Below are 15,292 nucleotides of genomic sequence, written 5' to 3' on the forward strand. Positions count from 1 at the left end.
TTGCAATTAAAATGAAAGAATTAGAGCTAGAAGCATCAATCAATGCTAAAATTTTACAAACATGTTGTTTAATAAGTGTACAGTTGCAGTTTTACAAGGTGAAAAGGATCTGGAGATTGGCTGCACAACAAAGTGAATACATGATGTTGCTGAACTGTACAGAGGCAGTTAAGACAGTAAGCTGTGTGTTACATACACTTTACCATAATTAAAAAGAAAAAATAAACCAAGAAAAAAAAAAGCTATGTATTAACAGACCTTTACTATACTCTTCCTGAGTACATACATATCTAGCAAAGGTATAAAAATGTTTGTGGAATATACTCCTTAATCAGGATAGTGATCACCTCTGGGCAAAGAGAAAGGGGCCTAGTACTTGGAAGGGTCCTGGTAATGTTTCGTTTCTTCAAAAAACAGAAAACCTGGGCTTCCCTGGTGGCGCAGTGGTTGGGAGTCCGCCTGCTGATGCAGGGGACGCGGGTTCGTGCCCCGGTCCCGGAAGATCCCACATGCCGCGGAGCGGCTGGGCCCGTGAGCCATGGCCGCTGAGCCTGCGCGTCCGGAGCCTGTGCTCCGCAACGGGAGAGGCCACAACAGTGAGAGGCCCGCGTACCGCAAAAAAAAAAAAAAAACAAAACAGAAAACCTGAAGCAAGAATAATTTATTAGCGTTTGAGAGAGCTGGGGGTGGGTGCATGTGTATTCATGCATTTTTCTGGTGTTTAAAAATCTTTCATCTAAAAAGAAAAGGAGAAACAGTACCCAAACAAGGAGAGAATGGAAGGCAATGTTTGGGGATAGCAGTTGAGGATAAATGAGCAAAGAGCCAGAAACTGCCTGGAAGGACAGGTGTGCTTGCAAATTCAGACTTCACCTGCGGCGGTGAAGGCCAAGGGAGGGGTTTAAGCACAGACTTCAAGGACAGGAGGGCAGAGGAGAGAACAACATCAGCTGTGATGAAAGAGCAATCAGGGAAAAAACTAACGTTAAACGCCTCCACTAAGAAAAACGTGGTTCGTTTTATTGTTGTAATTCTGTGATTTTATTTATTTCCAATAACCAAAACTAAACATCAAGCACGAGCTAGAAACTGTGCTAGGCCATGGGATCTCACACTGACAGTCCCAGTCCCAGCCCTCATGGAGCCGACAGCGTATCAGGTCAGCAAGACACAGAAATCACAGCGTATGAGAAGCACTTATATGACAAAAGCAACAGGAAAGTTTCCTGAAGTAGTAGTTTTGCTCTACCACGAAACTAGAAAGGTGACTTTGGGCAAAGTGTCTTTTTCTTACACTCTGCGTACTTTGATGTAAAATGCAGGACTAAACTACATGAGCCTACCCCAACCCAGCTCACTGACCCGCACATAGAAGCCTACTTCAGGAGGGGTCCGGCTGGACTGGAGAGAAAGGAAAAACCCTGTCCCCAGGTCTCTGCCCCACCTCCATCCTCAGCTTCAGAACCCTTGCAGAACCACGTTATTCCTAAAGCTCCTCCCAAGTTCAGGATTCTTGAATTCCATTTGGAGGACTGTTTCAGAACATCAGACATGACCCTATCTTAAGAAGTCAAAAAAAAAAAAAAAAGCAGAAGGGAAAAAGTAATAAACATAAGGTATAAAAATTTTAAGTTGATTTTTAAAATATTAAAACCCTATAATATCAATAACCAGTTACACCGAAGTAGTAAATGGATAATATGTATTTCATAGATATGAAATACAACTGATAATCCAACAAGAAAATGAACCAAAAGAGAAAATAAGAAAAACACGCAGCTTAAAAAAAAAAATGACATTACTGTACTCCCATCAAAAAATAAAATTAAAAGCACAGTAAACACAACGCTGGCAAGACAGTGGATAAACTACATTTAGCCATCCTTACACATCACTGGAAATTGACTACACCTTGCTGAAGAGGGAATTTGACAAAATATAACAAGAATTTTTAAATATTTATACACTTTGATTTATACTCCAGTCTGTGAAATCCACCCTCAAGAACAAAGCACACGGAGTGTAGCCGGCCTCAGAGCCAGCTGTGAACAACCTGTCTCCTGTCTCCGGGCACACGCCCTCCTGGTCAGAGGCCAGGGCTACTCCCCTCGCCCCAACTCTGGGCTGGCCTTGCCACTTGTTTCGATAGAACGCGATGCTGGTGCGGTTCTGGGCTGGGACGAGCCTCATCAGAGCCCTATAGCTTCTGTTTGGTTTTCTTGGAAGCCAACCACCATGTAAATTCTGACCTCCCAGACACTACTGAGATGCGAGGAAGTCCAAACAGGGCACCTGGAGTGGCCACGCGGACTAGAACCAAGGTGCCCGGGCACAAGGCCCAGCCCACCGTCAGGTGAAGGGAGACCGGCAAAACCACACAGTCAGCCCCCAAATCATAGGAATAAATCACTGTTTGAAGCCATATATCCATTTCAGATATTAAAATTTGTCTTAGAATTGATGAAGTATGGCAGATGAAAATAAATCTGAAAAAAATTTCAAATCAAACGTACATCTGAAGCATCTGTACTATACCTTCAAACACAAATCCTCTGGATTAGAGGATTTGCAAAGTGCCTCAAACCCGTGGTATGGAAGCTGCATTATGTGCAGTAGAATGTGAATCATGCTACTGGTACTCTTTAGGTGACAGCCAAAACCACTCTGTCCCCAGCCACTCTCCCAAAATTCTGCAACTCTTCTTACAGCCTATGTGCTGTACACTAACTCAGGTAAGGAGAAAATATGCAGCTTCATGTGTTTATTTAATGAAAGTATTTGAACACAAAATATCCTTTTAGTACCGCTTCACTTCAGAAAAGTAAACTCAAAACAAAATTTAAAAGTAAAACATTATAATACACAAAGGGGGAAAGCTAGATTTTACTTGAGCCATTTGTTTTCTATTTATTAAATCACTCACATATAAACTGCACCATAAGGAAATGACAACATGGGAGCCACTCAGTAAACACGTGGTGCGTTTACAGCAGACGCTTACTTTCAACCTTTCTGTCTACACTTATGGGCCAGTCCTGAAGCCGGTGATGCCGATTCTGAACACAGAATCCTTTCCCCAGCATCTTGGCGGTGGTGATGGGTGAGGACAACCATGTAGGCGGACGCATTCAAATGCAATAAGCTACCACAAGAGATTTTGCTCAGACACACTACTGATATCTCAATGAGGCAGACTAACCAGGGAGAACAGAGTTCCTTAATATTCTCCAGGAAACCTGCGAGCAATGTTTACTTCAGAACTAGAAGGAATGCCTCCCTGAGAATAAACTCGGGAGTGGCAGAAAGCTAGGTGAACCACAACATACTCTTCTTCCTCTCCAGCAGGGACTTCCAAGTGGAGTGAGGACTGGCACACCTCCCTCTGACGGAGACCACCTACAGGGTACAGGGGCTCTCCTGTGACACCAGGGAGCTGCAGTTAGAAGCAAAGGAAATATCCTGCCAAGTCACTGCTGGCAGGGTGAACAAAACTTTTCAATAACTTAAGTATATCCTCTCAGAAAACAACCACTTACATCAATACTGTTTAGTAAGCTGTAACTGATAATTTAGTTAGCAGGTGACACTACCATGAATAACAAAGAGTAAATCAAGCTATGCATCGTTGGTACTTTTCAATAACATTCCAGTCACTAGACTGAAAAAAATTTATGGCATAATTACATACTTATACAACGAATAAACTGCTTGAAGCATGCCTGCTATCTGGCTACGTAACTCTGTTAATGTTAAACCTCACACCTGGCAAGGCAGGGCTGAGACCCCTATCCTCTGTCATGTGGTAATCCTGGATAATAATCATAACCAGATCATCACTTAGAACTTACACATGTCAACATGATGTTTTTAAAACAAAGAGTCAGATAGACGATGAAGTACATACCAAAAGCCAGACTTTTCATCTTAATAAAGTAGAAAAAATAGATAAATTGGACTTTATCAAAATTTAAAACTTCGGGGTTTCAAAGGATACCATCAAGAAAATCAAAAAACCTATAGAATGAGAGAAAATATTTACAAACCGTGCATCTAATAAGGAACTTGTATCTAGAATATATAAGAACTCTTACTACTCAACAATAAAGAGACAAATAACGCAAATTTTTTAAGACGGGCAAACCAGAAATGAACCCACACTTATGTGGGCAATTAATCTACAACAAAAGAGACAAGAACATACAATGAAGACAGTGACTTCAATAAATGGTGCTGGGGAAACCGGACAGCTACACGCACAAAAATCAAACTGGACTACTCCCTCACACCACACACAAAAGTAGACTCAAAATCCATCAACGGCTTAAATGTAACACCTGAAGCCTTAAAATTTCTAGAAGAAAACTTAGGCAGTATGCTCTTTGACATCAGTCTTAGCAATAATTTTTTGGATGTCTCCTCAGGCAAGGGGAAAAAAAGCAAAAATAAGCAAATGAGACTACATCAAACTAAAAGCTTTGCACAGTGAAGGAAACTCTCAACATAACAAAAAGGAAGCCTATAGAATGGGAGAAGACATTTGCAAACACTACATCTGATAATGGATTAATATCCAAAATATACAAAGAACTCATACAACTCAACATCCAAAAAAGCAACCTGATTTAAAAAATGGGCAGAGGATCTGAATAAGACATCTTTCCAAAGACACACAGATGGCCAACAGGCACATGAAAAGATGACGCTCAACATCACTAATCATCAGGGAAATGCAAATCAAGACCACAATGAGATACCACCACACACCTGTCAGAATTGCTGTCATCAAAAAGACAACAAAAAACAAGTTGGCAAGAATGTGGAGAAAAGGGAACCCTTGTGCACTGTTGGTGGGAATGTAAATTGCTGCAGCCACTATGGAAAACAGTATGGAGGTTCCTCAAAAAATTAAAAATAGAATTACCATACAATTCAGCAACTCTACTCCTGGCTGTTTATCCGAAGAGAACAAAAGCACTATTTCAAAAAGATATATGCACCCTTATGTTCATTGCAGCATTATGCACAATAGCCAAGATATGAAAGCCACGTAAGTTCCCATCAATACATGAATGGATAAAGATGATGTGGAAGGTGCACACACGTGTGCGCACACACACACACACACAAATACACTGTAATAACATTCAGCCATAAAAAAGAATGAAATCTTGCCATTTGCGACAACACGGATGGACCTAGAGAGTATTATGCTGAGAAATGAGTCACAAAGAAAAAGACAAATGCTGTATGATTCCACTTACATGAAGCAACCAAGAAGTTTACAGAATACAGCGTGATACAGAAGCAGCATCAAAGAACCTGAAATCAAGAAACTAGCTCTGGACTCAGCATCTAGCTAAGTAATCTTGTGAAAGACATTTCATATCTAGATAGTGCTCATCTATAAAATATACTTTGCTTAGAGCCTAAATGATTCATAATGTACTTTCCATGAGCACTACTATTCCGATATATGGATAAGGACCTATACAAGCTATAAGGACCTCTCTCCCCTTCTGTAGTTTCAAACTTAGTGCTGAGTTCCAACTTAAACTGAAAATAACATCTGCTCTTACACAAGTCAGCAAAGACTGTGTAAACAAGGATACACTTCCAAACCCAGTCCTGAAGTCCCGTCTTACAATAATATCGCAAAGATTTACTTATACATACATTTGCTCTTTTAAAACAGTTAACTACTTTTGAAACAAACTTTTTTGTACGCGGGCCTCTCACTGTCGTGGCCTCTCCCGTGGCGGAGCACAGGCTCCGGACACGCAGGCTCAGCGGCCATGGCTCACGGGCCCGGCCGCTCCGCGGCATGTGGGATCCTCCCGGACCGGGGCACGAACCCGTGTCCCCTGCATCGGCAGGCGGACTCTCGACCACTGCGCCACCAGGGAAGCCCCTGAAATAAACTTTTGAACACTAGATCTCATTCCATTTGTTCTAGTCTACATACCTCACATCCATTTTGAAGTTTTGCGTCAAACATCTCCCCAAATACTTGCTAAGTGGATGTTTCCACATAGCAATCTCCGCTTTTCATGGTTTCCACACGCGTGACTTTCAGTTACCACGGTTTAGTGAGACATCAGTCCCCCCACAACAAGGTTCAGACTCCAGTCTCCACGGTACGCAGACAAGGAGTAAGCGCACAGAGCTCACACGTGGCGGCTAGCTCCTCAGTCCACGGGTCACCATGTGAGTGACAGACGAGCAGTCCCGACCAGCAGCCAGCACTTCACAGCTTTCAGCGTGTAGGTGAGGGCTCACTGCACATCTCTTACTCAGTTGACAGAGAGCAAAGCATGGAACAGAGCTGCCTCCTTGTCCACCAGTGACAGTCCATAAAAATAGCCAACAAAGATGAAAGCCCAGCAAAGAAACAAGAACTGGCAACACGGGAAGTGAAATTTGAACAAATGTAAAGAGAGTCACAGAAGAAATTTGACCGTGGGAACGTCGGAGAGACTCCGGAAGAGCAGGCAGAGGAATTCTGTGAACATGAGCTTACTGACATAAATGAGGAAAGGAGATGTAGGAAAAGGATGACTGTGTCCCAGAGGAAGTGAAAAACTTCACAATAAAGAAACTCTCCGAGATATTTCCTAACACTGAAAGCACAAATGACCAAATACTGGAAGCAGATCCAAATTCAGGAGTACGACAATTCGCCAAAGCACAGAAAAGATGCTTGTTCCACATAAGCTATACGATAAAAAGATAAGGCAAGCATTGTTCGAACTACTCTTGACAAGCGTTTTATAAACAAAAACACTAATTCTTAATCTCTCAAGTTTAAACCACAGTGTACTAAACAAATGTTAGTTTTACTATTTTTTCCATTTTTCCTATATGCTTGTAACCCCAGGAATTTTTCAATGTTTCAGCAAACATATTCAAGGTCACAGAATAATCATAATTTTTCTCACTTACTAAGATTGCTTTGAACAGCTTCGGTTTGCCACCCAAACTACCATGCAAAGGGAGGACTGCTGATAGTAAGGTTGTATTGCCTGACGGACGATATTATCAAGAGCAAACATATGTCAAGAGCACCCAGGTTCCGCACTCACATAGACAGATCTCCCAGGCCTGTTAGGAAAGTCTCAAGAGGGAAATACCCTGGACTACTGCACTGTTTAATTTCCAGGTTCTATGATTCACACCTGCAAACCTCTTCTTCTAGTGCTACTCCCAAGTTCTGCCCACATCCACAAATCTTCATCCTGAAGATGCAGAAAAGAAACAAACTCACGTAGTCCAGACTTTTCATAGAAAGGACGGAAAAGCAAGGCTTACGAGACGCACTGAACACCTAGCACGGCCACCCACCAGGGCGGCAGGGAAATTACAACAAGGCCAGCCCAGTTCCTGCTCCAGCATACATGATGCTTCCCGCTTCTGAACGGTGATGAGGCTTCGCCGTGGCCGTTTTCCACCCATACGGCTTACGCAGACCTGCCACACTCTTCAATCTAACATCAACACTTCTATTAGTGCTGAGATGTGATTAAATGTTGGAATCACAGGTACTAAATATACTAACAAATTTCTATCCCAAAGAGCCGTGTTTCTTAAGCCGTGTCCTATGAAATCATCTTGACCCCCAGAGGTGACTGTCTCTTGGGAAAGGGGAACCTAGTCAGTGGGGTCTCCACCACAGCCCTGCTTCCGTCCACGAGAAGCATCTGACAGTCTGAAACAAGGATTCTGCTAGGAAGAGAAGTATGAAAGCCACTCTCAAGCCTAAAAGGAAGTAAGAGTCCTGATTTCAGGATTATTCCAAATTCATAGTTGCTCATGATGGAAAAAGCACTAAACTGAGAGTAAAAAACCTGGATTCTGATCTGGACTCTACTGCTAACCAACTATGTAAAACCTTGTATTTCCTCAGGCCTCAGTTTACTCAGCTGCAAAACAAAGAGGACCAAATGGTATGGCAAAGTATCGGTCAGCTTAGAGATCTCAGTCTAGTTAGAATTCTTCCTGCCAATTTTTCTTCCAGTAACAGAAAGACTAAAAGCATACGATTTAGGTAATGCAAATTAAAATATAATGCTTTCGTTAAAATTTAAAAAAATACCTGTCAGGTGTTTTTTTTTCTTTTTGGACTATTAAATAGCTATTTTTATCAAGATTATTTTGGCTTAAATAAAAAACATGTACAGTACACCCTAATTTTAAAATTTCAAGCTTTATTACATTTATTTCTCAAATACACGGGTACTGTTTCCCTCTCTTGCTACCAAGAGGCGAACAATACAAAAGTAAAACTAAGAGAAAATATAATTTAAAAATAGTTTCGAAACATAGTCCAAAACTGCTTCTGCACTCCTCTCTGCCCAAGCTGGATGACAGTGTCAATGTTGTAAAGCACAGAAAAGGAATAAACGGTACATGAAATTCGCCAAGGCAATTTTTAACAACAGTTTCAAAACAAATTTCAGTGATTTGGGCTTCCCTGGTGGCGCAGTGGTTGAGAGTCTGCCTGCTAATGCAGGGGACACGGGTTCGAGCCCTGGTCTGGGAAGATCCCACATGCCGCAGAGCGACTAGGCCCGTGAGCCACAACTACTGAGCCTGCGCGTCTGGAGCCTGTGCTCCGCAACGAGAGAGGCCGCTATAGTGAGAGGCCCGCGCACCGCGATGAAGAGTGGCCCCCGCTTGCCACAACTAGAGAAAGCCCTCGCACAGAAACGAAGACCCAACACAGCAAAAATAAATAAATAAATAAATTCCTACCCCCCCAACATCTTCTTTAAAAAAAAAAAATTTTTTTTCAGTGATTTAAGAAAACATCAACTAACTGCCTAAAAGATATTCTTTCTGATTATGCTCAGGTTTCGAATCTCATAAATTTAAAAGCAGCGTAAATGTAACAATTAGAATGCTAAAATATAAACTAGAAAATACAGGCTTCCAATGTACAATAAACGTGCTAGTAATCTCTCACCAACTTCTTTATAATTCATAGTCAACTTCCCAAAATGACTCACTGTGGTTAACAAAGAGCACCTGCCATTAACATAATCTAATCATTGGTCTTTTCAAAATATTTCGACACTCTCTCACATGTACAACGTTAGGGGGGAGAAAAATCGTGTTTAAATAAAAAAATGAAATCCACAAAATGAAGCCTATCAATCAAATTGAAACACACCACTTTATTACTAAATTTTCAAGAACCTTCAGGTACGAAGCACAACTCTTAAAAAGACATGGAGTTTTAATGCACAAGCACACTCAATTTCAAACAGCAAGGACAGTAAAGTTTTAATACTAAAATGTCACTTTTTAAATCATCCACGCTTTACTAGTTAGCTCTGACCCCAAGTGTACCGAAATAGCTCCCCAACGCTAAAATCGTTAAACAGCTTATCCTGACACCTGTACGTAATAAAGATGCGATACAAAAGACGCAATTCTTCATTAAAATGAAGGTAGAACGGCACTACCTTAAAAGTACCCATCACAACATACACCGAAGCCTTCCACTTAAGTATACAGAGACTTGAAAATTCGTGTTATTATGCAATGATGGCATGAAATACAAAACCACACTGTTCCACAGCCACGGTTCAATAATGATTAGAAAAATTAAAGACCATACGTATTAACGTTTTAAGTAATAAAACTGTGCCCCTTTAACATATTGTAATGGTAAAATTTCTAAAACCTCAGTGTTAATACCGAATTTCAACGTCTGTGCTCAGAGAAAACCAAAACTGTATTCAGTACGAGAGGAGCCGACCAGCTAATCTAAGAAACCGCTTTTTCTTCAATTAGAGTTCACCTCGCTCCTTGCTTCTATTTAGTCTGCACCTCAGTTTTTCACTCCAGCGAAAGAAAGACCACACGCATTCATTCAGTCGGTAAGAACGGCCGTGTCCTCCGCCCACGTCAGGGCGAACCGGGGGGTCGGACCCGCTCCATCCAGGACCCCCCACGCGAGGCCTCGCGCGCCCAGGTGGACGCGGCCCGCCCGGGCTCCCCTCCTCGCTCCCGCACCGCCCGCCAGAGCCCCGGGCCAGCCGGCCCGGCCCAGCCCAGCCCCCAGGCGCGCAGCCGACGCGCGGGCACGACCGCCGCCCCGACGGCCGCCAGGACCCTCCCTGCTCCGGCCGCGCTCCGCGGAAAGTCCGGCGGCCGGGGGCCCGTACTCCGGCTTCTCCCACACCGCCAGGCCGGCTGCCAGCTACGCGCAGAGGCGCAGCGCGGGTTGGGATGGAAAAGCAGGCGGCCCGGCAGGGTACTGACCTGTGGAAACCGCCATCTTCTCCTGCAGCCCGACGCACCGACCGGACGCACGCGACGTCCGCGCTACCTCCGGGAGCGCCGCCGCCCGCCCCGCGGCTTCCGGCCCCAGGCTCCCGCCCCGCAGCTTCCGGCGCGTCACCGCGGACCCGCCCCGGGGCTTCCGGCTTCCTGCTTCCTGGGACGGTGCCGCAAAATCAGAGTGCAAGGGTGCAGGTTAAGCTTATGGAACAGACTTGAGTCAGTCCCCGTGACGGAGAGGAAGAGCGCGAGGCCAGAATGCTCCGGGAGGGGAACGTGCTCCTAGAGCCCGCGCGGGCTCTGACGTCATAGGTGTGCGTCGGAGCAGGTGCGCTAGCGCCGCCCAGAGGGCCGTCCTCGGTCGCGGGGGAGGGTGGCATCTATGTGGAGTTCGATGAAGTTCGTGTGGAAATGAGGCCCTGACCAGACAGGGGCGTTGACGGTTCCGTCGAAAATAATTCAAGGAGTGACAAAAAGTTTAAGGAGCCCTTAGAATTAAACCACCTTGTTCGTGCTTTCTTTTGAGATAGGAACGCGAGAGAAACTCAGTCTGTGTCTGAGTCTAGAAAGTTCCTTCCGCTTGTGAGTTATTGGGGAGCATCACTGCGTCCGGACGGCGGAGGTGCCCACGAGGCTTGGGCGGCCGCGGGGACGACCGGGACGACCCCCAAGTCCACGACGTCCCCAGGGCGCGCGGACCTCTCCCCGCCCCGGCCCGCATGAGTGGGGCTCGTTCTGCGGCCGGGCGGTGGGCCTGCTGGGTGGGCTGCTGCTTTCCGTCCTGCGCCCCTGTTTACCTGTCCCTTGCACTCTGCGGAGGCTTGGGGAGGAGACAGACCCTCCGCTCGGTTCTGAACGTGGAGGGGGTGTCAGTGCTTGGTCCCAGCCACGCCCCCTTAAAATGAAGCGGCCAAACGGGCGCTGTTCGGTTCGCTCTCTGCGATCGGAAGCCTCTGCCGCGGCTCCCGGTGGCCCTCTCTTGGCCTCATGCCTTGCTCTTTAATATCCCTCTGCCTTTTGTGGGAGCTGTGTTTACTGACCAGCTTCCAGTGAATAAGATAAGGCAGTGCCCACTGCGGCGGCACATACCCTAAGATTGGACCGGAGAAGGGAGGATTAGCGTGGCCCCTGCCAGGATGCACACAAATTCGTGAAGCGGCCCATGTCTTACGGAAATCTGAGCAAGAGTGGGTATCCGTGTACCTATGACTGACTTTGCTGTGCAGCAAGGAACCCACAACACTGTAAAGTGACTCTATGCCAGTGAAAATCAATTTTAAAAGAAAGAATCAAATAAGACAGAAGAGTGGGGTATTGCTTCTGAGATTTTGTTTAAGAAGACTACATTGCAAGGGCTTCCCTGGTGGTCCAGGGGTTAGGACCCGGCACTTCCACTGCCCAGGGCCCGGGTTGGATCCTGGGTGGGGGAACTAAGATCATCCCACAAGCCGCGTGGTGAGGCCCCCGAAAAAAAACAGAAAACACGAAACGACGGCTAGCTTGTATACCTTGCTCTCTTGCTCCCTCTGAGGGAAGTCAGCTCTCATCCTGACAGCTACCTTACAGAGAAGCCCACATGGCGAGGAACATCAGCCTCTGGCCAATAACTAACCTTGAGGAAGTGAAGCGTTCAGTTCAACAGCCTGAGGAGCTGAATCCTGTCAACAAACATGGCGGAGTGGGCTCGAAAGCAGATCCGCCCCACTCAGGTCTTCGGGTGACACTTGGGCCCAGGCCAACACCTTAAGGGCCACTCTGCTAGAGTCCTTGAGGCAGAGGACCCCAGGTAAAGGTTGCCTGATTCCTGACCCCCCGAAAATGAGGTAACAAATGTTTGCTGTTTTCGGCCACTACATTTTGGCATCATTTGTTCTACAGCAGCAGGAAACTAATACACTCTCTTACAGTAGCCAAGGTGTGGAAGCAACCTAAGTGCCCATCAGCAGATGAGTGGATAAAGAAGACGTGGAATATATATACACAATGGAATATTACTCAGCCGTTAAAAAGAATGAAATTTTAGCGTTGTCAACTACATGGTTGGACCTGGGGGGTATTATGCTAAGTGAAGTGAGACAGAGAAAGACATATTCTGATGTTTTCACTTGCGTGTGGAATCTAAAGTATGAAACAAAGGAATGAATGTAACAAAGTAGAAACAGACTCTCACATGTAGAGAACAAACTAGTGGTTACCAGTGGTGAGAAGGAAGGAGGAGAGACAAGATGGAGGGGATTAGGAGGTACAAATATTGTACAGGACAGGGAATACACCCAATGTTTTATAATAACTTTAAATGGAGTATAATGTACAAATTTAGAATCACTATGTTGTACACCTGAAACTAATATAATATTGTAAAATCAGCTATACCTCAATTAAAAAAAAACTTTGTAAATTTCTCTTGAGATTTCATCTTTGCTTCGGGTGTCATTTAGAAGTGTGTAATTCAGTCTACACATTTTTGGGAGTCAGTGAAGGTTTTTGATGCATGGTAATGGTTACTCAGTATTTGTAAGATTAGCTAATGTACAATAACAGTAATCAGTTATATTCTTACCTTCTTTGTTGTAGGTTAATTGACCACAAGTGCATGGTTTATTTCTGGGCTCTCCGTTCTGTCCCATGGATCTATGTGCCTGTCTTTGTGCTCATTTCATACTGTTTTTGTTGTGTGTTTGTTTTGTCAAAAAGTTTATTTTGGACTCACTGTTTTGGCAGAAGCATCTGTACATCAGCCTACTGGTAAGCCAGTGGTGTTTGTAAGTGCCTTTACCTTGTGGACCCTGGGTTAGGGACAAAGGAGGAAACCAGAGAGACAGATGACAGTCCAGGAGAAAGGGAAACCTCACTCGCATACACTGGTGTTTCCACACAGCTCATTTAATGGAAATTGTTAGACCTGGACTAATCCTGTCTTCATTATCTAACTGTGCAGCCCTCTGTAGATCTTAGTTGCCTCATCAGCAACTGATGGGTGAGGACTGAATGATAGCATCATACTGTTTTGATTAATGTAGCTCTGAAGTCTAGGAGTGTGATGTCTCCAGCTCTGTTCTTCTTTCTCAAGATTGCTTTGGTTATTCAGGGTCTTTTTTTGATTCCATACAAATTTTAGAATTATTCTAGTTCTGTGAAAAATGCCATTAGTATTTTGATAGGGATTGGTATAAAGCTTTTTTTTTTTTTTTTTTTTTGGCAATGCTGTGAGGCTTGTGGGATCTCAGTGCCCTGGCCAGGGATTGAACCCAGGCCCTGGCAGTGAAAGTACCGAGTCCTAACCACTGGAATGCCAGGGAATTCCCGGGATTGCTATAAAGCTTTTTTAAAAATGAAAACAGAACTTGTCAAAATTTGTGGGATACAGTGAAAGCAGTACTTAGAGGGAAATTTTGAGCATTGTATGCAATGTCAGAAAAGAAGAGAGAAGTGAAATCAGTCATCTAAGCTTCCACCTTAGGAAACCAGAAAAAGAGCCAATTAAATCCAAAGTAAGCAGAAGTAAAGAAATAATAAAAATTAGGAGTAGAAAGCAATGAAATTGAAAACAGGAAATCCATAGAGAAAATCAACAAAACCAAAAGCTGATTCTTTGAAAAGATCAATAAGATCAATAAGCCTCTAGCTAGGCTAACAAGACAGAGAGAAAACACATATTACTAATACAAGAAATGAAAGAGGGCACATCACTACAAATCCTGTTGACATTAAAAGGATAATAAAGGAAGACTATGAACAAATCTATGCCCCAAATTTGACAACCCAGGTGAAATGGACCAATTCCTTGAAAGATACAATTTGCCAAAGCTCACAGACAAAATAGTATGAATAGATCTCTCTATATATTATAGACCTATACACTAAAGAAGATAAATCAACAATCGGTAACCTTCCAAAACAGAAAACACCAGGCCCACCAATTTCACTGGTAAATTCTATCAGACATTTAAGGAAAAAATTATACCAATTCTCTACAAACTTTCAGAAGATAGAACAGAGGGAATACTTCCTACCTCATTCTGTGAGGTCAGCATTACCCTACTAGCAAAACCAAAGACATTATAAGAAAAGAAAACTACAAACCAATCTATCTCTTCAACATAGATGCAAAAATCCTCAACAAAATATTAGCAAATAGAATTCAACAATGTATAAAAAGAATTGCACACCATAACCAAGTGGGATTTATCTCAGGGATGCAAAGCTATTTCAACATTCAAAAATCAGTGTAATTCATCATATCAATAGGTTATGAACAAAAGCCACATGATCATATCAATAGATACAGAAAAGCATATGATAAAATCCAACACTCATTCATGACAAAAGCTATCAGTAAAATAGGAATAGAGGGGACTTCCTCAACCTGATGAAGAATATCTGCAAAAAGCCAACAGCTGACATGATAAAGGTAACAAACTAGATTTTCCACTAAGATCAAGAACAAGAAAAGGATGCCCCTTCTTACCACTCCTTTTCAACACTGTACTGGAGAAGAAAGAAACTTATTTGTTTGCCAATGACATGATTTCCTATGTAGAAAATATGAAAGAATCAAGAAAATCTGGAACTGATAAGCAATTATAGCAAGGTTGCAGGATACAAAGTTATCAAACAAAAGTCTATCACTTTCCTATGTATCAGCAATGATCAAGTGGAGTTTGAAATTAAAAACAGTACTAATATAAGCACCCCCCAAATTACTTAGTTACAAACCTAACTACATATAAGATCTGAGTAAACTTACAAAACTCTGATAAAATCAAAGAAAAAATAAATAAATGGAGAGATATTTCATGTTCATGGATAGGAAAACTCAATATCATCAGGATGTCAGTTCTTTCCAAATTATAGATTCAATGTGATCCCAATCAAAATCCCAGTATGTATCCTGATTCTAAAGTTTATACAGAGAGGCAAACACCCAGGGTAGCCAACGCAATATTAAAGAAAAAGAGCAAGTTTGGAGGACTGACCCTATTTGAGTTCAAGACTTGCTACGAAGCTACAG

General features: G+C 43.3%; 1 protein-coding gene across 4 annotated transcripts in view; it reads right to left on the reverse strand.

Moving 5' to 3' along the window:
• UBE2V2 (ubiquitin conjugating enzyme E2 V2) overlaps positions 1-10,372 on the reverse strand; it is a 30,585-nt gene extending 20,213 nt beyond the window's left edge. The window contains exon 1 of one of the 4 annotated variants that reach the window (XM_082601519.1): positions 10,264-10,372. In XM_082601519.1, the coding sequence (XP_082457645.1) occupies positions 10,264-10,279 (16 nt within the window). In that variant the 5' untranslated portion in view covers positions 10,280-10,372. Of the gene's footprint in view, positions 1-5,962; positions 6,693-7,172; positions 7,386-9,799; positions 9,993-10,263 lie in introns of those variants that run through there. The other 3 variants (XM_082601518.1, XM_082601526.1, XM_082601523.1) reach the window with 3 other exon arrangements.
• Positions 10,373-15,292: the final 4,920 nt, after the last annotated feature.

Source organism: Mesoplodon mirus (assembly GCF_964341445.2).
Source record: "Mesoplodon mirus genome assembly, chromosome: 16".
In the NCBI taxonomy this organism is placed as follows: domain Eukaryota; kingdom Metazoa; phylum Chordata; class Mammalia; order Artiodactyla; family Ziphiidae; genus Mesoplodon; species Mesoplodon mirus.